Source organism: Salmo salar, chromosome 20 (genome assembly GCF_965601325.2).
Source record: "Salmo salar chromosome 20, fSalSal1, whole genome shotgun sequence".
NCBI classification, from domain to species: Eukaryota; Metazoa; Chordata; class Actinopteri; order Salmoniformes; family Salmonidae; genus Salmo; species Salmo salar.
Window position 1 is genome coordinate 86246096 of NC_138310.1, and position 23003 is coordinate 86269098.

General features: G+C 47.3%; 1 protein-coding gene and 1 pseudogene across 1 annotated transcript; one reads left to right on the forward strand and one right to left on the reverse strand.

Moving 5' to 3' along the window:
* Positions 1–5381: 5381 nt before the first annotated feature.
* LOC106581488 (vomeronasal type-2 receptor 26-like) lies at positions 5382–6496 on the forward strand (annotated as a pseudogene).
* A 4196-nt stretch (positions 6497–10692) lies between these two features.
* Positions 10693–15606, reverse strand: LOC106593498 (extracellular calcium-sensing receptor). The gene is made up of 9 exons (XM_082966778.1): positions 15345–15606; positions 14588–14882; positions 14319–14405; positions 13802–14068; positions 12979–13185; positions 12553–12825; positions 12153–12380; positions 11785–11908; positions 10693–11692 (listed from the first exon to the last, which is right to left on the reverse strand). Exons 1-9 carry the CDS (start codon positions 15596–15598, stop codon positions 10779–10781), a joined length of 2649 nt encoding a protein of 882 aa, XP_082822904.1. The 5' UTR covers positions 15599–15606; the 3' UTR covers positions 10693–10778.
* Between the last annotated feature and the right edge of the window lie 7397 nt (positions 15607–23003).

Below are 23003 nucleotides of genomic sequence, written 5' to 3' on the forward strand. Positions count from 1 at the left end.
TTGTGGAGGTGTGTGCATGTTGTGTGGTGTGTGTGTGTGTGTGTGTGTGTGTGTGTGTGTGTGTGTGTGTGTGTGTGTGTGTGTGTGTGTGTGTGTGTGTGTGTGTGTGTGTGTGTGTGTGTGTGTGTGTGTGTGTGTGTGCTGTTGGCCTGCCTCCATATCCCTTTAGTGTGTCAATGAAAGCTGTTTGATCTGGTCTCTATTAGGTATTTCCCAGTGATGCTGTTCCCTGTGGGGTATAAATTGTGATGTTATTCCATGTGGGTGTAAACTGTGATGCTGTGGGGTGTAAGCTGTGATGCCCTTCCTTGTGGGTTGTAAACTGTGACGCTGTGGGGTGTACCTGTGATGCTGTGGGATGTAAACTGTGATGCTGTGGGGTGTAAGCTGTGATGCTGTGGGGTGTAACATTGTGTTGCTATGGGGTGTAAACGGTGACACTGTGAGGTGTAAACTGTCACTTTGATGGACACTCCCATTTACTTCCCATGCTGTTGTCGCTGTGCGTTTGTTTCTGTGCATGTGTCCTCTTTCCCCATTCTACTCTATGCCTCTTTCCCCATTCTACCCTATGCCTCTTTCCCCAATCTACCCTATGCCTGTTCCCCATTCTACCCTATGCCTCTTCCCCATTCTACCCTATGCCTCTTTCCCCATTCTAGCCTAAGCCTCTTTCCCCATCCTACTCTATGCCTCTTTCCACATTCTACCCTAAGCATCTTTCCCCATTCTACCATAAGCCTCTTTCCCCATTCTACTCTATACCTCTTTCCCCATTCTACTATATGCCTCTTTCCCCATTGTAATCTATGCCTCTTCCTCCATTCTACATCTTCTTCCTCCTTCATACTTTTTCTGTGCTTTCTTCTTGCTGTAGGGGAGGGAGGAAGAGGAAGACGAGCCCGAGCAGCGATCTTAATTTGAAAGTTCACTTTTTCCGGGCGTTGCTACGACGTCCCCGAATGAGCTATCGGACAGAAACTTTAGGGTCTGTCTCTATGGGCAGAGGCAGTTTCAATGCACCTATTCTTGTGACTTTGGGACTTTTCTAAATGTCGTCATTTTCGCGTTGATCAAAATTAATTGAAGTCATTGCAAATGTACGAGGCTGTTTATCGGCCTGAGAACCTTCTAGAGCCACATAACTCACCGTGCACTATTGAATTAAGATCTAGAACATGTATATAAAGTTTCAGAGCTCTAGGTCTGACGGTTCTTTGATAGTTCGAACGCAGGTAACTATTGCAGGCTCTGTGTATCTGTAAGCCTCACACTGTGTCACTCCCCATTGACTGTGTGTGTGTGTGTGTGTGTGTGTGTGTTTTAGTTCAGAAAATCACAGGAAATCACAGAAATCACGTAGAGCTCCAAAACCCGCCTTAACGGATTCGTCTGAACATGCTGCAGCTTGATCTATAACGTTTTTGAAACACCATTGGCGTCCCTTATGTAGGAAATGTAGGAGTCTGCTGTTTACGATACCCAGTGGATAAGTGGGGAAGATGGGCGACACCTGGTTGGGGGGGTGGAGACAAGCACACGGACAGGTGAAACAGATCAGGGCATGACACTCTGGGTCTTCCTTTCCTGTGGCAGTTCTCATGAGATCCAGTTTCATCATAACGCTGGATGGTTTTTGCGACTGAACTTGAAGAAACTTTCAAAGTTCTTGAAATTTTCAGAATTGACTAACCTTCATGTCTGAAAGTAATGATGGACTGTCATTTCTCTTTGCTGAGTTTAACTGTTCTTGCCATAACATGGACTTGGTGTTTTACCAATTAGGGCTTTCTTCTGTATACCACCCCTTCCTTGTCACAACACAACTGATTGGCTCAAATGCATTAAGAATGAAAGAAATTCCACTAATTAACATTTAATAAGGCTACACCTGTTCATTGAAATGCATTCCAGGTGACTACCTCATGAAGCTGTTTGAGAGAATGCCAAGAGTGTGCAAAGCTGTCATCAAGGGAAAGGGTGGCTACTTTGAAGAATCTCAAATATAAAATATATTTTGATTTGTTTAACACTTTTTTGGTTACTACATGATTCCATATGTGTTATTTCATAGTGTTGATGTCTTCACTATGATTCCACAATGTTGATCACAGTACAAATAAAGAAAAACCCTTGAATGAATAGATGTGTCCAAACTTTTGACTGGTACTATATATGATTTTGCTGTTTGTTCTTTGTTATTAAAGAGCTAAACAGATTGGAGAAGTGGTCTATCCATACATCTCCATTTTGGAAAGATAACCCATCTTGTTGTTGTTTGTTTAGAGTTTTTCAAATTTTCCTAGAAGTGGTTAGATTCTATGGATTCTTCAATTACATTGAGCTGATTTCTGAGGTGCCTTTCCTTCTTTTTTTGCAGTGTATTTCTGTATTGTTTTAGTGATTCACCATAGTGAAGGCATAAGCTCTGATTTTCTGGGTCTCTATGTTTTTAGTTGGATAGGTATCTCCATTTCTTTCTTTAGGTTTTTGCGTTCTTCATCAAACCATTTGGCATTGTTGTTCATTTTCTTAGGTTGGCTGCTTTATAGATTTTGACAGGGAAACTGAGAGGTCAAAGATATTGTTTAGGTTTTCTACTGCTAAGTTTATACTTTCACTGTTACAGTGCATCATTTTGTCTGGGAAATTGTCTAGAAGGAATTGAATTTGTTGTTGCCTAATTGTTTTTTTTGGTAGATTTCCACACTACTTTCCTTCCGTCTATAGCATTTCTTAATAATTCATATAATATAGTTTCTTGGGCTTTGATGCCTCAGGATTGAGCATAGCTCTGTTCACGTAGAGTGTGATTTTGCTGTGATCTTATAGGGATGTCAGTGGACTGACTGACAGAACGCTCTAAGAGACTCTGGGTTGAGGTCAGTGATAAAGTTGTCTACAGTACTACTGCCAAGAGATGAGCTATAGGTGTACCTACCAAAGGAGTCCCCTTGAAGCCTACCTTTGACTATGTACATACCCAGTGTCCTACAGAGCTGCAGGACTTTTTGTTGGTTATGTTGTCGTAGTTGTGTCTAGGGGGGCATATGGGTGAGGGAATACTGTCACCTCCAGGTAGATGTTTGTCCCCTTGTGTTCTGAGGTTGTCAGGTTCTTGTCCAGTTCTGTCATTTAGGTCACCACAGACTAGTACATGTCCGTGGGCCTGGAAATTGTTAATCTCCCCCTCTAGGATGGAGAAGCTGTCATCGTTAAGTATGGCGATTCTAATGCAGGGAAATAGGTAGCACACATGAGGAATTTTTTCTCCAATGACATCATTTCAGTATTTATTTCTAGACAGATGTAAAATGTTCCAGTTTTGACAAATTTAACAGAGTGGGTTAGGTCTGGTCTATACCAAATCAGCCTACCCCTGAGTCTCTTCCACATTTCACACTTGGAACCTAGAGGGCAACCAGTGGGTCTGTCTCCTTCATACCATGTTTCTTGTAGGATGACAATGTCTGTATTTCCAATTTTATTAACGAAGTCTGGGTTCCTTCTCTTTAGGCCGAAGGCAGATGACCTCAGACCTTGTATATTCCAGGATAAGATGGTACAAGCTTTGTGTTCCATAGTGTCTAGTGTTGTTTTTGTGGTTTAGGCCCGGACCATCACAGTAGGGCAGAGCATGTTGAGCATCGGATACATACCTCTTAGGTCGCAGGATGGAGCTTGGGCGGGTGTAATAGTGGGGTTTGGGCCTGTTGCTCTGCTCACGACCTGGGCATATGTCCTGCTGTCATGTTGAGGTCCTTGCCTCAGGGGCGGGGGGCATGGGGTGGGTAGAAGGAGCATAGGTCTGATATAGGGGGGCCTATATAGGGTGTTTCCAGGGTTAGCTTGGGGTGGTCTTAGCTGGTTTTGGTGTGGCTGGTGATGTTGTGGTCTGGGTGTAGGTCCTCTTGGTGTGTGTTCTCTCATTGCAGGTCCTTCAGGAGGGGTCTTGCAGGTCTGGGAGGGGATCTCTCTGGTCTGGCAGGGGTGTCTCTTTCTCTGTTGCTCCTGTGTGAGGTGCTGGGTCTGTGGTTTAGGGTTACGTCCTTCAGGGTCCTGGCAAAGGTTGGGATTGCTGCCTTGTGGAGGTGGACCTGGTCGTAAAGGCTGTTCAAGTCCAGGGTGGAGTGGTGGGCCAGGTATTCATAGACGTAACCCCTTCCTGCTGCCAGGGGTCCGGCTGGGCTACCGTATCCTGGACAGCTGTAGTCAGCACCCCTGGAGCCTGCGAGGGGCACTGTCCCTGGTGTCAGGGGGGAACATCAGATGTGAAACTACAGAGCTTTCTAACCTCAAATGTGATTTTAACCACTAACCACAACCTAATCTTTACCTAAAATTTAAATGTATTGAAATGTATTTGCCAAATAGCCACTAATATTGTGGAGATCCTACACTAAATGAATAACAAATACTGTAGCTCATATACTTGGTATCATGTAGTTCTGATTAAACAACCATGTTATGTGTATTCTGTCCTGTCCAGCATGGCCATCTAGTGACAGCCCTGTCCCTCTGGTCATTGGCGATGCATCGTCCACTCAGATCATCATCCTGGCCAGGACACTGGGGCCGCTCTCTGTGCCTGTGGTCAGTCTCTCTCCACACAACCAGGAAGTGCAATGGCTAGAACAATTGCCATCAAACTTTAATTCATAACACTTCAGATAGTCTTGCATTTACTGAGATATTTTTTGAGGGTATTTGGTACTTCATTAAACAAAAATATTGATGTGATTGTGTCCTTAGTCTCACTCTCAACAACCAGTTTATATACTGAGTGGACAAAACTTTAGGAACACCTGCTTGATGTCACTTGTTAAATACACTTCAATCAGTGTAGATGAAGGGGAGGAGACAGGTTAAAGAAGGATTTAAAAAATATTTTTTAAGCCTTGAGAAAATTGAGACATGGATTGTGTATTTTCAGAGGGTGAATGTGCAAGACAAAAGATTGTGAATGTGGTATGGTAGTAGGTGCCAGGCACACCGGTTTGTGTCAAGAACTGCAATGCTGCTCAGTTTTTCATGCTCAATAGTTATCCGTGTGTACCCAGAATGATCCACCACCCAGAAGGACATCCAGCCAACTTGAAACAACTGTGGGAGGCATTGGAGTCAACATGGACCAGCATCCCTGTGGAACGCTTTCGACACCGTGTAGAGTCCATGCCCTGATGAATTGAGGCTGTTTTGAGGGCGAAGGGGGTGCTTTAATGCTTTTGTGTGCGGGGCACTGTCCTCAGATAATCGCATGGTATGCTTTCGCCATAAAGAATTTTGCACTCTGCAATTTCACCGGAAGTTGTCGAGATGGGATGTTAGCGTCCCACTGATTCACAAGAAGTTTAAAGACTTATTAGACTGAATAATTACTGATGCTTTTCAATCATTATAGTAATGAGTTCCATCTCCCAGGCTCTATGCAATGTGACCGCTGTTCTCTGGAGTTCTGGTCCAACAGCCATCGGACCGCCTGCGTCCCTCGTCAGCTCGAGTTCCTCTCCTTCAACGACGTCATGGGCGTCACCCTGACCACTGTTGCCATGTGCGGCACTGTGTCAACAGTGGCTGTGTTTATGTTCTTTGTGTACCACCGCCACACCCCTCTGGTAAGAGCTTTAATAAACTGTTGAATGGGATCAAATTGAGAATTCTTCTATGGTACCATGTGTGTGTCACCCTTCCAGGTGAGGGCCAACAACTCGGAGCTGAGCTTCCTGCTTCTCCTGTCACTCAAGTTCTGCTTCCTGTGTTTGTTGGTGTTCATTGGCCGTCCCTCTGTGTGGGCGTGTCGGATCCGCCAGGCAGCATTTGTGGTCATCTTCGTGCTCTGCCTCTATTGCCTACTGGTCAAGACCATTGTGGTTCTGGCTGCGTTCCACTCAGCCAGGCCCGGTGCTGGGCAGCTGATGAGGTGTTTTGTATCTGGTCAGCAGAGAGGGAGTGGCTTCCTCTTTACCAGTGTCACCTAGGTGAATTAATCAATAATTTATAAGATATTTATATTGTGTTCGTAATTGTTTGTAAACGCAGGTGATCATCTGTGCCGCGTGGCTGTCCGTGAGCCCTCCTCTGCCTTACCGTGACCTAGGCCTCAAAGGGTCAAAGGTCATCCTGGAGTGTGAGGTGGGCTCTGTGGTTGGTTTTTCTCTGGTGCTGGGCTACATCGGCCTGCCTCTGTCTCCTCTTAGCCTTCCTGGCCAGGAAACTCCCAGACAACTTCAACGAGGCCAAGCTCATCACCTTCAGCATGCTGATCTTCTGTGCTGTGTGGATTTCATTCGTCCCTGCCTACATCAGCTCTCCTGGGAAGTACACAGACGCTGTAGAGATATTCGCCATCTTAGCTTCCAGCTTTGGGTTACTGCTCTGCATTTTCATGCCAAAATGTTACATCATCCTCCTGAGACCAGAGAGAAACACCAAGAAACACATGATGTCCAAATAGAAACCACCAAGAAACACATGATGTCCAATTAGAAACCACCAAGAAACAAATGATGTCCAATTAGAAACCATCAAGAAACACATCATGTCCAATTAGAAACCACCAAGAAACACATGATGTCCAATTAGAAACCACCAAGAAACACATGATGTCCAATTAGAAACCACCAAGAAACACATGATGTCCAAATAGAAACCACCAAGAAACACATGATGTCCAATTAGAAACCACCAAGAAACACATGATGTCCAATTAGAAACCACCAAGAAACACATGATGTCCAATTAGAAACCACCAAGAAACACATGATGTCCAATTAGAAACCACCAAGAAACACATGATGTCCAATTAGAAACCACCAAGAAACACATAATGTCCAATTAGAAACCACCAAGAAACACATGATGTCCAATTAGAAACCACCAAGAAACACATAATGTCCAATTAGAAACCAGCAAGAAACACATGATGTCCAATTAGAATCCAGCAAGAAACACATGATGTCCAATTAGAAACCACCAAGAAATACATGATGTCCAATTAGAAACCACCAAGAATCACATGATGTCCAATTAGAAACCACCAAGAAACACATAATGTCCAATTAGAAACCAGCAAGAATCACATGATGTCCAATTAGAAACCACCAAGAAACACATGATGTCCAATTAGAAACCAGCAAGAAATACATGATGTCCAATTAGAAACCACCAAGAATCACATGATGTCCAATTAGAAAGCATCAAGAAACACATGATGTTGTCATGACGTTGGCCTGTGGGTAAGGTTTATGACCCCCCATAAATACCTTTCTCCCTTCCCCTCTCTTTCTGACCCTACTGAAGGACTTGAATAGCCTGTGTCTTTTATAACGTATTGGAACGAGGGTACCCAACATGAAGTAGCGCGCCAGGTGTCTAATGGGACATCACCGTTCCATGGCTCTTGTTCGGTCAGATCTCCCTCCAGAAGACTCAAAACACTTTGTAAAGGCTGGTGACATCTAGTGGAAGCAATAGGAAGTGCCAAAATATTCCTAAACCCCTGTGTTTTTCAATGGGATAGGTTTAAAGTCAATACAACACATCAGGTATCCACTTCCTGTCAGAAAATGTCTCAGGGTTTTGCCTGCCAAATGAGTTCTGTTATACTCACAGACACCATTCAAACAGTTTTGGAAACTTTAGAGTGTTTTCTATCCATATATAATAAGTATATGCATATTCTAGTTACTGGGTAGGATTAGTAACCAGATTAAATCGGGTACATTTTTTTTATCCAGACGTGCAAATGCTGCCCCCTAGACCCAACAGGTTAAATATAGAGAGTCTGGGAACATCAAACAAATGGGGAAAAGGAACCATATTTTGGTAATAAAACCAGTTGGAAATATGCTTGGGAACGTAATGAGTATGGATGTCAGTTCGGTTGTCATCTGAGACATTATGACTGATGACAGGACGACATAAACTGTACCTGAGAAAGTATACACCCTCTAGTTATCAGAGTAACATGGAATTGTTATGCAATTGAAATGTTTGATATTGAAATTGTTTGTTAGGAGATTAAATGTAATTTTAGCTTCCAAATGAGAGAATTGGGTTTTCATAAGGAAAGTGCCCTGCTTGATCAGTGGCCCACCCCTGTGAAGAGACAGGGGTTATAAACGATGAAACACATCCTTCCCCCTCTCCACTATATAAGCCTTTGACGAAAAGATAACCACATGTTCCAGTACGTGAGGTCTGCAGCCTCTACGTTAGAAAGACACACATGTCAAGTACAGAACTAAGCCAACCTCGGCGTGAGCTTTGGTGGCGAATGGTATGAACTTTGAGCTTATTCACTACAGAAGTGATACTTCCTAGCCGTTGAGTTAGCAGCGGCCGCTGTAGACGTGGGCTAGGAAAGGACGGACGACGGATCCAGTCTAACAAACAGACAAAGATACCACCACGTATCAAATGTACCACCAGAGACATTCTTCCGAGGACAGGAAGATCTGTTGGCCAACCCGGCCAGCATCTACGACCAATCTACCGAAGCGCAGCTCAGAGTAAATATTTATTGCATTTTCCTTTTCCAAATGGGCGGTAATTTAGAATGCATAAGATAATGTATTTACGATAGCATAGCTGCTGTTTCTTCGTTCCTAAGTCTTCCCGCTCTTTCATTCAAGCCCAACCCCCTTTCCTTTGTGTAACCAGCCATCATGTATGACATCATTTGTATTCGGTGTATTTGTAATTCTGTGTGATTAGTTTAGGTATTTAGTAAATAAATAATTAAACCCAATTTGGTATTGCTGATTCAACTTGTTAGCCAGGGTTCATGAAGAAAGCCAAGAATTTACAACGTTCATTATGAGACTGAAAATAAGATAAGGGTTAATATTGACTGCTATCAATGTAAAGTATTACTAAGTATTTTAAGAGTTTATTCGGAAGATAACGGCTCTATAAACGTTCTTCCGTGGTGCCCCGACTTTCTAGTTAATTACATTTACATGATTAGCTTAATCAGGTAATATTAATTACAGAGAAAGAATTTTATAGGTTAGCATGTCATATCACTTAATCCGGCATAGCCAAAGACACGACAATGTCCAATTAGAAACCACCAAGAAACACATTATGTCCAATTAGAAACCACCAAGAAACACATGATGTCCAATTAGAAACCACCAAGAAACACATTATGTCCAATTAGAACCACCAAGAAACACATCATGTCCAATTAGAAACCACCAAGAAACACATGATGTCCAATTAGAAACCACCAAGAAACACATGATGTCCAATTAGAAACCACCAAGAAACATGATGTCCAATTAGAAACCATCAAGAAACACATGATGTCCAATTAGAAACCACCAAGAAACACATGATGTCCAATTAGAAACCACCAAGAAACACATGATGTCCAATTAGAAACCACCAAGAAACACATGATGTCCAATTAGAAACCACCAAGAAATACATGATGTCCAATTAGAAACCAGCAAGAAACACATGATGTCCAAATAGAATCCACCAAGAAACACATGATGTCCAAATATAGTCTTCATTGTGTTTAGTTAATCACACCATCTCACTATTGTTTTGTATGTTAAATACTTAACAAAGAATGACATGATACATGGTTTAATACTTACAAGCAAGTAACATATTTAACAGACAATACCTAATGAACAGGACTTTCCTACCCTGCTGGTAGTGTATGTTTCTAATGATTCAATAATGAGTCAGCAGTGAGTCTATAGTGAATCAACAGTGAGTCACAACTTAGTAAGTCTTTCTCTGAATCACAACATCACTCTTCTTTTCCATCATCAATAGACTTTAATGACATCCATTTCTCCCCTGAAAGACAGTTCTGAAAACCAATCAGTTGAATTAGATATGGTTAATTAAAAATGTTATTCATTCCTTTCACATTTTATAAGGTGTGTAATTCTCTTTTCCCATATGACACATTTTCTTGATATTTCAATAAAATATCTTTGTAAATTTCAACGGTTCAATAAATACACATTCAACTAATGTTTTATTAAATTAATATGTGCATTAATGAATAATTTATTGATGGGTGAATGAGTGTGGCAGCAGAATTCTTTAGAAGGAACAGGGATGTTATGCTTTTCCACACAATGTGATGATTCAATCGAAAACCTTTCGATGCAGAAACCCACTCATCGGGGATAACCTATCCCCTAGAAGTTTAAAGCTACACAAACAGACAAATGAAGTAAATTAAAAGCCTACTTAACAGCCCAAGGAAAGAAATCATTTTTTATGTGATTAATATTTAGTCACAGAACATCATAATTATAATCAATTACAGGCTACACATCACCAGGGTACTAACAGAATGATAAAATCTCTTTAATTTGATTTAATTTATTGCCATCAAACTACAAACAGAAGTGGAAACTAAAAGCAGCTACTAAAAACTATTTGAGACCATCATACTCTGTTACTACACATGTCTCCTTTCCTTTCTTTGCATTGAAAGAGTGTGAAGCAAATCCCTAGCAGGCATTGTACCTCCACCTAGTGTTCATATTTCAGATCAGCGCAGAGGACATGAAGAAGACGAGGAGAGGAATCCACTGTAAACTGTTGTTATGGTATTGAGCCTATGGGAGAATCTCAATTTCATTTACGTGATTCCTCGTGTCCTCTCTCCTCGGTCTCCTTTTCAAAACCCAATGAATGAGAAGGTTAGATATCCCTCCCCTCCAAACCTTCTAATCTAATGGGTTTTGAGAAGAAAGCGAGGAGAGAGGACGTGAGGAATCAAGGAAATGGAATGAAGATTCTCCCTATGTCTTGGTTGTGGCCCGGCCCATCAGAGCCTTCTTGGTGTTCCTCTCAGGCCTCAGCAGAATGATGTAACACTTAGGGCCGAACAGCGCCACCAGGAGGCCAAAGCTGGAAGCTAAGATGGCGAATATCTCCACAGCGTCTGCGTACATCCCAGGAGAGCTGACGTAGGCAGGGACGAAGGAGATCCACACAGCACAGAAGATCAGCATGCTGAAGGTGATGAACTTGGCCTCGTTGAAGTTGTCTGGAAGATTCCTGGCCAGGAAAGCCAAGAGGAAGCTAAGGAACGCCAGAAGGCCGATGTAGCCTAACAACGCTCCGAACCCTGCTACCGACCCCACCACACACTCATATACAATCTTATCATTATGGTAGCGCGTGTTTTTGTGTGGAGTTGGAGAGGCTGAAACCAGCCAGGCTGTGCAGATAGCAGCCTGGAATGAGGTGAGAACCAGGACTGTTCCTCTCTGCTGCCCAGCACCAAACCACTTCAGGCTGGCATTGCCCCCGGGCTTAGAGGTCCTAAACACAGCCAGTACCACCATTGTCTTCACCAGTATACAGGAGACACAGAGAACAAAGCTGATACCAAATGCTGCATGCCTCAGCTGACATGTCCACAGCCGGGGCCGGCCAATGAACAGCAGCGAGCACAGGAAGCAGAGTTTGAGTGACAGCAGAAGCAGGAAGCTGAGCTCAGAGTTGTTGGCCTTGACAACAGGAGTGTTCCGGTAGCGGGTGAAGATTCCGAGGACTACTGCACAGATGAGGGCTCCTAGCAACGAGGCAGTCATCAAGGAGATGCCCAGTGATTCCTGGTAGGAGAGGAACTCAACCCCCTTAGGGATGCAGAGGTCACGCTCCGGGCTGGACCAGAAGTCCTCTGGACATCTCAAGCACTCGGCCGAGTCTGACAGGAAGACAGACAAAGCAAATGTGGAAAACCTTTTCATCAGCCCCAAACCACCCTCAAATTCATTAAGTTATATTAATTTCACTGACCTGTGGTGTTGCTGACCTCTCCCTCAGCACAGGAGATGCAGTTGAAGCAGCAGACAGGCTCCCCCTTCTTCCTGGCTACACGGGTGCCTGGGGGACAGCTCTCACTGCACACTGATCGTGGGGGCTGTAATGACGAAGGTGAGGGGGAATTTAACCTTTATTTAAGTAGGCAAGTCAGTTAAAGAACATATTCTTATTTACAATGACTTCCTAGGAGGGATAATTTCAGACTTTTATTAGCCCATATTTATACTGCCATATTTATACACTCATATTTAATGCCTCTTTTCCTTCCACTGGTATAAGTTTACACTGTTTCTGTTGCAGTAGTGAAATATGCTATATAGCTATATAACTTTACAAATAACCTTTTTTGACTCAAAGTTCCAGAAAATTCTGTCCTCGTCCAGTGTGAGCTCTTGTCCTGCGGGGGCTGATTCGTCGATCACACCCACAGTCTCCACCTGCACGCTCCCGTCCTGGAGCCACACCCAGTTCATGATGTCATAGATTGCCAAGGCGTCACCGTTGTCATCAAAAGAAACGCGATCGCCAAACCCTGTGGTGAAGTTAACCCTTTCCAGGTAATGGACCACCTGGTCAGAGGAGGGAGATGGAGGGATGGAGGGAACAGAGGAAAGAGGAGGAGATTATGTAGTCAAAAGACAGTATGAAGTCAGGGGACCTTGACTAAGAAAACAGGAAACAGAAGTAAACAGTTGGCAAAGTGTACGTCTGCATCTGTTTGTGTGTGTGTGTTTGTCCCACCTGCCAGGGTTCCAGTCTCTGTAGGCTGGCACAGCGGTGCCCGCTGAAAGGTCCTCTCCCTGGCACACACTGCAGTAGGTCATGCAGGGCATGGGCCAGGGCGTACACTGCCTTATACACGTTATATTCCGGCCTGAGCTCAGACACGTCCCCACAGTCAGTCTCCACATCCCTCAGGTCCTCCTGACCTGTACATACATCACCCCCAGCCTCCACCCAACTTGCTGGGGGCTCCAACCTGCACCCAAACACAGCCTCCCAGAACTGTCTCACCTTACCAGAACAGATAAGGAAATGTTATAGAGGAAAACTCGTTTTTTTCTTCTGTATTGTAGTATTTATAGGCAAAGTAGCCTTTTAAATGTTTTAAACATAATGTATAAAGTAATTAAATGGTTGGAGTTAAAAAACAGCAAACTACTTCACCATATTGTTTCCAGGGTTATTGGCAGGTTGGTCGTCAGGGCGGATGCTAAGCAGGTAGTCCTTGAGGCCGGGTATCTCTCCACGACGGATGGCGATACCCAGGGTACCCCCCAGGTAGGGCATGAGACGGGGTGTGTGAAACACAGAGGAAGTGCTCCAGGCTTCACTGGCGATCCACTGGAGACCCTTCACATTCTGCACCACCACCTTGTAAAACGGGTTTTATATTATATAATCTTGGCATCAAGAACACCACAATGGTAATATGCTCTAACTCTTTTATACACTGTTGTTTGTGAGAGGGGTAAAATCCTACAGCTGTTATGGCTGTAATAATGTCTATAGAATGTATTTGAGGAAAAAACGTACTTACTATGACTGTGAAATGTGGTTGCCCCCCCTAGATTAGGATGGATGCACTAACTGTCCAGGGTTACCCATACATAAACTATATGCATACATCACTGACTGTAAGTCGCTTTGGATAAAAGCATCTGCTAAATGGTATTACTAATATTATTATTATGAAGTGTGGCTCAGTTCCCATGTGGCTCAGTTGGTAGAGCATGGTGTTTGCAACGCCAGGGTTGTGGGTTTGATTCCCACGGGGGACCACTACAGAGAAAAAAATGTTTGAAATGTATGCACTTACTCTGTATGCACTTACTATTCACGTAAGTCGCTCTGGATAAGTGCATCTGCTAAATGACTAAAATGTAAATGTAAGTGTAAATCTCTCTGGATTAGAGCCTCTGATACTAAAATGTGAATGTATTGTAAGTGTTATTTTAGATGAAGTGTCAAGATAAAATCATCTCTGAACCTCGTCCACCAGAGGGAGCAGGTAGGCCTCGTTGGAGAACACCACCACCACACGAGCAGTGGAGCTCTTGATCTCTCCCACGATCCTCTGCAGCTCTGTGGGGCGGTTGTCTTTGGGCAGGACCTGGGAATAGGCCACACAGCCCCCTGACTTGGCCAGGCTTGAGTGGAAGGACCGGGCAGCGTAAACTCCGTAATCATCATCACTGAACACCAGGCCCACCCATGTCCAACCCAACCGATGTAGGATCTGGATCATGGCTCGCACCTGAGATCACATCAACAGGGATTAGACATTACTGACGTTATTACAGAGACTGGAGAATATAGAGAGATCAACATAAACTACATACATTATTTTTGTCACCTTCAATTTAACCTAATCTAAGCTTTTTTAAATGATTTAACCTTTTATTTAACTGTAATGTCGTTATACAGTATGAAGTGTATAGTGAGTACACATGGCAACTGACGGTTCACTGTGTAATCATGTCATTGTAGCCTTCTTAGAGACAGACCTGGAAGGAATCACTAGGGATGGTTCTGAAGAAGGATGGGTACTTGCTCCGGTCGCTCAGACAGGAACATGTGGCGTAGTGACTCACCTGAGGGAGTGAAATGTACAATGATAATTTTTTTATTCTTCAATAAATTAATGAAATAGAAAGGTTTCATGCCTGGACACATTTAAGACCTAAACATGCTGTTTCTCACTCAAATTGTGGTTTTGGAATACAAGAAGGACATTTCCAATAATGTTGTCATCTTTCTATTCTTTCTGATTTACCATGGGAACCCGGAACAGCCCTAGGACACTGGAGATGGCAATGGAGTTTGTGGACCCTGGGTCTCCCACAATCCCTAGCACCGGGGGTGACCCAGAACAAGTCTCATCCAATAGGAACTCTTTCTCTCTCCCACTGGCCAATGACATGGCAGCACGGAGCGATACTCCCAGCTTCTGGCAGTCGTCATAGAGCTGGTATCCGAGCTTGATGTTGGGCAGAAGGTCAGGGTTTCTGTTGATCTCATCTACAGCAAACGCCATAGTCTGGGCCTGCTGGAAACCACAACTGGTAAAACTGACAGAGAAAAGGAACATTCAATCAATTTGTAAATTTTTTAAATCACTCTAGAGGTGTTGAACCCTGTGCACCTCTTAAGGGTTGTGTGTGAGAGAGTGTTTTCTTAAGGGGTTGGGAGGAGAAAACAAATTACTTTTGTCAAGGATAGATAATAAAATAGCTTTATCTTAAAGAGAAATGTGCTTAGAAAACAGGAATAATGATTGAAAACAATGGAATACACACAATTATTAAACAGATATTTTGATACCGCAATGTACTAATCACCAATGTACTATTGACCAATGTACTATTCACCAATGTAACAAGAACCCAGTAGGTCTGCGGGACCAGGGTAGGTTAACACTGATCATAGTGAGGCTTCTTATAGTAGGGATGTCTATCTGTCCTTTATAGGAGAGGTGCAGACACACATCCAGTCCAGTCAAGTTCAGTTCAGTCCAGTAGATGAATACTCACCCCTCACAGTAGAGCTGATGGGGTTCTGATGTGAAAGATAGCTCAGGGAACACAGTGAAGTAGTGGACCTCAAACAGACCTCCCAGAATCACATCACCCTTCTGGTACATCCCATTCAGACTGAACTGCTCCTGCAGACGACAGGACGAGGAAGAGGATGAGGCAGAGGAGTTGTTCAATAGAAGGCTCAGAGATGAGGAGTTCAGAATCATGATTATAGATAGGTAAAGGTTAATATATTGCCTGACCCCCATAGCTGTACTCTGTCTCTCCCCCTCTCTCTCTTGCTTACTCTCTCTCACTCTCTTTTATAGTGTCAGCGGAGGTTGACAGTATAAGGCGGGGAGAGGGGTGTCAGGGGGGAGGCAGATTGAGGGAGTTTGGGGGAACGAGTGGCAGGGGGAGGGTTGTTACGTGGAGGGGAGGCTGGGGGGAGGAGTTGGGGGGGAGGAGTAGCAGGGGGAGGGTTGTTACGGGGAGGGGAGGCGGGGGGAGGGGGTCAGAGTTGCAGGTAGGAGATGAGACGAGGGAGTGTCAGAGAAAGACGAAATGTGAACTGTTGCCACACGAAAAAGGCAACCAGGGAAGAACAAACACCATTCTAAATACAACCCAGATTCATGTTTATTTATTTTCAGTTTTGTACTTTAACTATTAGCACATCGTTACAACACTGTATATATACATAACATTGATATTTGAAATGTCTCTGTTCCTTTGAAACTTTTGTGAGTTTTGTCTGATTTTTTATTTCACTTTTGTTAATTCACTTGCTTTGGCAATGTGATCATATGATTCCCATGCCAATTAAACCCTTTGAATTTAATTGAAAGAACTATTACACACCTCCAAGTTATTCCACCATGTGTCCTGTAGGTGAGCTGTTTTTCTCCCTCTCCCGCTTCCTCTCCCTCTCCCTCTATCTCACTCTCTCTCTCTCCCTCTCTCACCCTCTCTCACCCTCTCTCTCTCCCTCTCCCTCTCTCTCCCTCTCCCTCTCTCTCTCCATCTCTCTCTCTCCATCTCCCTCTCTCTCCCTCTCCCCCCCTCTCTCCGTCCTTCACAGATGTACCAGTTTATTGCTTGGTGTCTGTTAAGGGTTCTCTAGCACCAGGCTAATAATGAGGCTGTGATGAATCGAGAGACACACACACACACACACACACACACACAAATTTAAAAAAAATCTAATTTAATTGGTTGCGTACACATATTTTGCAAAATATTATTGTGAGTGTAATGAAATGCTTATGTTCCAACAGTGCAGTAATAGATAACAATACACCTAACAACAACAACAAGGAATTAAGAAATATACAAATATTAGAACAAGCAATGTTAAAAATAGTGTACATGAAATGTGTGTTTGTGTCACGTCCTGACCAGCAGATGGAGCTGTTGTTGTAGTTTTGGGGTCAGGACGTGGCAGTCTTGTGTTCTGTGTTGGTCTTGTGACTCCTAATCAGGAACAGCTGGGGATCGTTGTTCCTGATTGGGAGTCATATATGTAGGAGTATGTTTGTCACTTGGGTTTGTGGGTAGTTGTTTTTACACTGCGTGTATAGCCTGTAAAACTGCTACTGTTGTCACCGTCATTGTTTTTTCAAGTGGATGCTTTACTCTTTTTTTGGTAATAAAATAACCATGAGTATTCACATACCTGCTGCGCCTTGGTCCATTCATGAAGACAACCGTTACAGAACTACCCACCACCAAAGGACCAAGCAGCAGAGGAGGAGGAAGCCACAGGAGAAGGAAATGGAAGAATGGACCTGGCAGGACGAGAGAAAATTCTGGGCGGACAAGTTAAGGGAGCTAAGGGAACCCGAGAGGCAGCCCCAAGATTTTTTTTGGGGGGGGCACACGGGTAGTTTGGCCAGGCCAGGGAAGAGCCGTAAGCCAGCTACCCGTGACTACAGGGAGGTGCGTACGAGGTGGAGGGCGTCATGTTACGCTGAGGTGCGCACCATCTCGCCTATACGGAAGCACAGCCCAGTGCGCCCAGTACCAGCGCCCCGCAGGTGCCAGGGCAAGGGGAGCATCGAGCCGGAAGGGGTGATGCCAACCCTGCACTCAAGACCGCCAGTGCGCCCTTTCGGTCCGGTGTTTCCCGCTAGACACACTAGCATGGAGGTGCGTGTCTCCAGGCTGGCACGTCCTATACCAGCCCCACGCATCAGGAGTCTAGTGTGTCAACCCAGCCTCGCCAGTCAACAGTCACCAGAGCTGCCCGCCAGTCAACAGTCGTCAGAGCTGCCCGCCAGTCAACAGTCGTCAGAGCTGCCCACCAGTCAACAGTTGTCAGAGCTGCCCGCCAGTCAACAGTCGTCAGAGCTGCCCGCCAGTCAACAGTCGTCAGAGCTGCCCGCCAGTCAACAGTCGTCAGAGCTGCCCGCCAGTCAACAGTCGCCAGAGAGGTCAGACTGCCCTGAACTGCCGGAGAGGTCGGACTGCCCTGAACTGCCGGAGTGGCCGGACTGCGCTGAACTGCCGGAGTGGCCGGACTGCGCTGAACTGCCGGAGTGGCCGGACTGCGCTGAACTGCCGGAGTGGCCGGACTGCGCTGAACTGCCGGAGTGGCCGGACTGCGCTGAACTGCCGGAGTGGCCGGACTGCGCTGAACTGCCGGAGTGGCCGGACTGCCCTGTTCTGCCGGAGTGGCCGGACTGCCCTGTTCTGCCGGAGTGGCCGGACTGCCCTGTTCTGCCGGAGTGGCCGGACTGCCCTGTTCTGCCGGAGTGGCCGGACTGCCCTGTTCTGCCAGAGTGGCCGGACTGCCCTGTTCTGCCAGAGTGGCCGGACTGCCCTGTTCTGCCAGAGTGGCCGGACTGCCCTGTTCTGCCAGAGTGGCCGGACTGCCCTGTTCTGCCAGAGTGGCCGGACTGCCCTGTTCTGCCAGAGTGGCCGGACTGCCCTGTTCTGCCAGAGTGGCCGGACTGCCCTGTTCTGCCAGAGTGGCCGGACTGCCCTGTTCTGCCAGAGTGGCCGGACTGCCCTGTTCTGCCAGAGTGGCCGGACTGCCCTGTTCTGCCAGAGTGGCCGGACTGCCCTGTTCTGCCAGAGGTGCCCGCCTGCCAGGATCAGCCCGAGGGGTCCTCCTGCCCTCCGGTCCAGCCCGAGTGGTCCTCCTGCCCTCCGGTCCAGCCCGAGTGGTCCTCCTGCCCTCCGGTCCAGCCCGAGTGGTCCTCCAGCCCTCCGGTCCAGCCCGAGTGGTCCTCCAGCCCTCCGGTCCAGCCCGAGTGGTCCTCCAGCCCTCCGGTCCAGCCCGAGTGGTCCGCATGCCTTCCGGCCCAGCCCGAGTGGCCCGCATGCCTTCCGGCCCAGCCCGAGTGGCCCGCATGCCTTCCGGCCCAGCCCGAGTGGCCCGCATGCCTTCCGGCCCAGCCCGAGTGGCCCGCATGCCTTCCGGCCCAGCCCGAGTGGCCCGCATGCCTTCCGGCCCAGCCCGAGGGGCCCGCATGCCTTCCGGCCCAGCCCGAGGGGCCCGCATGCCTTCCGGCCCAGCCCGAGGGGCCCGCATGCCTTCCGGCCCAGCCCGAGGGGCCCGCATGCCTTCCGGCCCAGCCCGAGTGGCCCGCATGCCTTCCGGCCCAGCCCGAGTGGCCCGCATGCCTTCCGGCCCAGCCCGAGGGGCCCGCATGCCTTCCGGCCCAGCCCGAGTGGCCCGCATGCCTTCCGGCCCAGCCCGAGTGGCCCGCATGCCTTCCGGCCCAGCCCGAGTGGCCCGCATGCCTTCCGGCCCAGCCCGAGTGGCCCGCATGCCTTCCGGCCCAGCCCGAGTGGCCCGCATGCCTTCCGGCCCAGCCCGAGTGGCCCGCATGCCTTCCGGCCCAGCCCGAGTGGCCCGCATGCCTTCCGGCCCAGCCCGAGGGGCCCGCATGCCTTCCGGCCCAGCCCGAGGGGCCCGCATGCCTTCCGGCCCAGCCCGAGGGGCCCTCCTGCTCTCCGGCCCAGCCCGAGGGGCCCTCCTGCTCTCCGGCCCAGCCCGAGGGGCCCTCCTGCTCTCCGGCCCAGCCCGAGGGGCCCTCCTGTTCCCCGGCCCAGCCCGAGGGGCCCTCCTGTCCTCCAGCCCGGCTCGAGGGGTCCGTCTGCCTGGTGCAGCTATCGGCTCCACCAAAGTGGGCGACGCCGAGGGTGGAGCAGGGTCCACGTCCTGCACCGGAGCCACCTCCAGGATAGGTGGGTTGGGGAGGGAGGGTGTAGCACAGTGCCGTCGGTGACGGCAGCCACCCTCCCTTCCCTCCCTTATTGTTTAGGGGTTATTGTTTATGGGTTTTGTTGGGGATTTTGTTTGTTGGTGTTTTTTCGTTGTTAGGTGCATTCCGGGGTCTGCACCTTGAGGGGGGGGTACTGTCACGTCCTGACCAGCAGATGGAGCTGTTGTTGTAGTTTTGGGGTCAGGACGTGGCAGTCTTGTGTTCTGTGTTGGTCTTGTGACTCCTAATCAGGAACAGCTGGGGATCGTTGTTCCTGATTGGGAGTCATATATGTAGGAGTATGTTTGTCACTTGGGTTTGTGGGTAGTTGTTTTTACACTGCGTGTATAGCCTGTAAAACTGCTACTGTTGTCACCGTCATTGTTTTTTCAAGTGGATGCTTTACTCTTTTTTTGGTAATAAAATAACCATGAGTATTCACATACCTGCTGCGCCTTGGTCCATTCATGAAGACAACTGTTACAGTTTGGATGAAATGTACAATATATTAATAGAAAAGGTGTGTACAGGCCTCCTGAGTGGTGTAGTGGTCTAAGGCACTGGATTGCAGTGCTTGTGGCATCACTATAGCCATTGACCCCTTGCACCCCTCTAAAGGCATTAATAAACATTTTAAAAATGTGCTCGTTGTAACCCATTAACATTACCAGGTGCATGGCTGTCGATTTTCAATGTCTTAGAATGGATATTTACCATCATGAATTTGACATTTACATTTACATTTACATAATTTAGCAGACGCTCTTATCCAGAGCGACTTACAAATTGGTGCATTCACCTTATGATATCCAGTGGAACAACCACTTTACAGTAGTACATCTATATCTTCTTTTTTTTGGGGGGGGGGGGGGGGGTTAGAGGGATTACTTTATCCTATCCCAGGTATTCCTTAAAGAGGTGGCGTTTCAGGTGTCTCCGGAAGGTGGTGATTGACTCTGCTGTCCTGGCGTCGTGAGGGAGCTTGTTCCACCATTGGGGTGCCAGAGCAGCGAACAGTTTTGACTGGGCTGAGCGGGAACTGTGCTTCCGCAGAGGTAGGGAGGAGAGCAGGCCAGAGGTGGATGAACGCAGTGTCCTTCTTTGGGTGTAGGGACTGATCAGAGCCTGAAGGTACGGAGGTGCCGTTCCCCTCACAGCTCCGTAGGCAAGCACCATGGTCTTGTAGCAGATGCGAGCTTCAACTGGAAACCAGTGGAGTGTGCGGATGAGCGGGTTGACGTGAGAGAACTTGGGAAGGTTGAACACCAGACGGGCTGCGGCATTCTGGATGAGCTGTAGGGGATTAATGGCACAGGCAGGGAGCCCCGCCAACAGCGAGTTGCAGTAATCCAGACGGGAGATGACAAGTGCCTGGATTAGGACCTGCGCCGCTTCCTGTGTAAGGCAGGGTCGTACTCTGCGAATGTTGTAGAGCATAAACCTACAGGATCGGGTGTTAGCCTTGATCTTAGCGGAGAACGACAGGGTGTTGTCCAGGGTAACGCCAAGGCTCTTAGCAATCTGGGAGGAGGACACAATGGAGTTGTCAACCGTGATGGCGAGATCATGGAACGGGCAGTCCTTTCCTGGGAGGAAGAGCAGCTCCGTCTTGCCGAGGTTCAGCCAGAGGTGGTGATCCGTCATCCACACTGATATGTCTGCCAGACATGCAGAGATGCGATTCGCCACCTGGTTATCAGAAGGGGGAAAGGAGAAGATTAATTGTGTGTCATCTGCGTAACAATGACAGGAGAGACCATGTGAGGATATGACAGAGCCAAGTGACTTGGTGTATAGCGAGAATAGGAGAGGGCCTAGAACTGAGCCCTGGGGGACACCAGTGGTGAGAGCATGTGGTGCGGAGACAGATTCTCGCCACGCCACCTGGTAGGAGCGACCTGTCAGGTAGGACGCAATCCAAGAGTGAGCCGCGCCGGAAATGCCCAACTCGGAGAGGGTGGAGAGGAGGATCTGATGGTTCACAGTATCAAAGGCAGCAGATAGGTCTAGAAGGATGAGAGTAGAGGAGAGAGAGTTAGCTTTAGCAGTGCGGAGAGCCTCCGTGACACAGAGAAGAGCAGTCTCAGTTGAATGACCAGTCTTGAAACCTGACTGATTTGGATCAAGAAGGTCATTCTGAGAGAGATAGCAAAAGAGCTGGCCAAGGATGGCACGCTCAAGAGTTTTGGAGAGAAAAGAAAGAAGGGATACTGGTCTGTAGTTGTTGACATCGGAGGGATCGAGTGTAGGTTTTTTGAGAAGGGGTGCAACTCTCGCTCTCTTGAAGACGGAAGGGACGTAGCCAGCGGTCAAGGATGAGTTGATGAGCGAGGTGAGGTAAGGGAGAAGGTCTCCGGAAATGGTCTGGAGGAGAGAGGAGGGGATAGGGTCAAGCGGGCAGGTTGTTGGGCGGCCGGCCGTTACAAGTCGCAAGATTTCATCTGGAGAGAGAGGGGAGAAAGAGGTCAAAGCATAGGGTAGGGCAATGTGAGCAGGACCAGCGGTGTCGTTTGACTTAACAAACGAGGATCGAATGTCGTTAACCTTCTTTTCAAATTGGTTGACGAAGTCATCCGCAGAGAGGGAGGAGGAGGGAGGAGGATTCAGGAGGGAGGAGAAGGTGACAAAGAGCTTCCTAGGGTTAGAGGCAGATGCTTGGAATTTAGAGTGGTAGAAAGTGGCTTTAGCAGCAGAAACAGAGGAAGAAAATGTAGAGAGGAGGGAGTGAAAAGATGCCAGGTCCGCAAGGAGGTTAGTTTTCCTCTATTTCCCCTCGGCTGTCCGGAGCCCTGTTCTGTGAGCTCGCAATGAGTTGTCAAGCCACGGAGCAGGAGGGGAGGACCGAGCTGGCCGGGAGGATAGGGGACATAGAGAGTCAAAGGATGCAGAAAGGGAGGAGAGGAGGGTTGAGGCGGCAGAATCAGGAGATTGGTTGGAGAAGGATTGAGCAGAGGGAAGAGATGATAGGATGGAAGAGGAGAGAGTAGCAGGAGAGAGAGCGAAGGTTGCGACGGCGCAATACCATCTGAGTAGGGGCAGAGTGAGTAGTGTTGGAGGAGAGCGAGAGGGAAAAGGATACAAGGTAGTGGTCGGAGACTTGGAGGGGAGTTGCAGTGAGATGAGTAGAAGAACAGCATCTAGTAAAGATAAGGTCAAGCGTATTGCCTGCCTTGTGAGTAGGGGGGACGGTGAGAGGGTGAGGTCAAAAGAGGAGAGGAGTGGAAAGAAGGAGGCAGAGAGAAATGAGTCAAAGGTTGACGTAGGGAGGTTAACCTGTTAACCTGTTGGGGATAGGGGGCAGTATTTGCATGGCCGGATAAAAAATGTACCCGATTTAATCTGGTTACTACTCCTGCCCAGTAACTAGAATATGCATATAATTGTTTGATTTGGATAGAAAACACCCTAAAGGATCTAAAACTGTTTGAATGGTGTCTGTGAGTATAACAGAACTCATTTGGCA

Bases quoted from the DNA above. Each gene is read 5' to 3' on its own strand.
- LOC106593498 (XM_082966778.1), bottom strand. From the start codon at position 15,598: ATGGGGGTCAGGCAATATATTAACCTTTACCTATCTATAATCATGATT. The intron at 11,909-12,152 runs GTTATTTGTAAA...TCGTCATTACAG, and splicing joins GGAACTTTGAGTCAAAAAAG to CCCCCACGATCAGTGTGCAG. The intron at 11,693-11,784 runs GTCAGTGAAATT...TCTTCCTGTCAG, and splicing joins AGAGGTCAGCAACACCACAG to ACTCGGCCGAGTGCTTGAGA.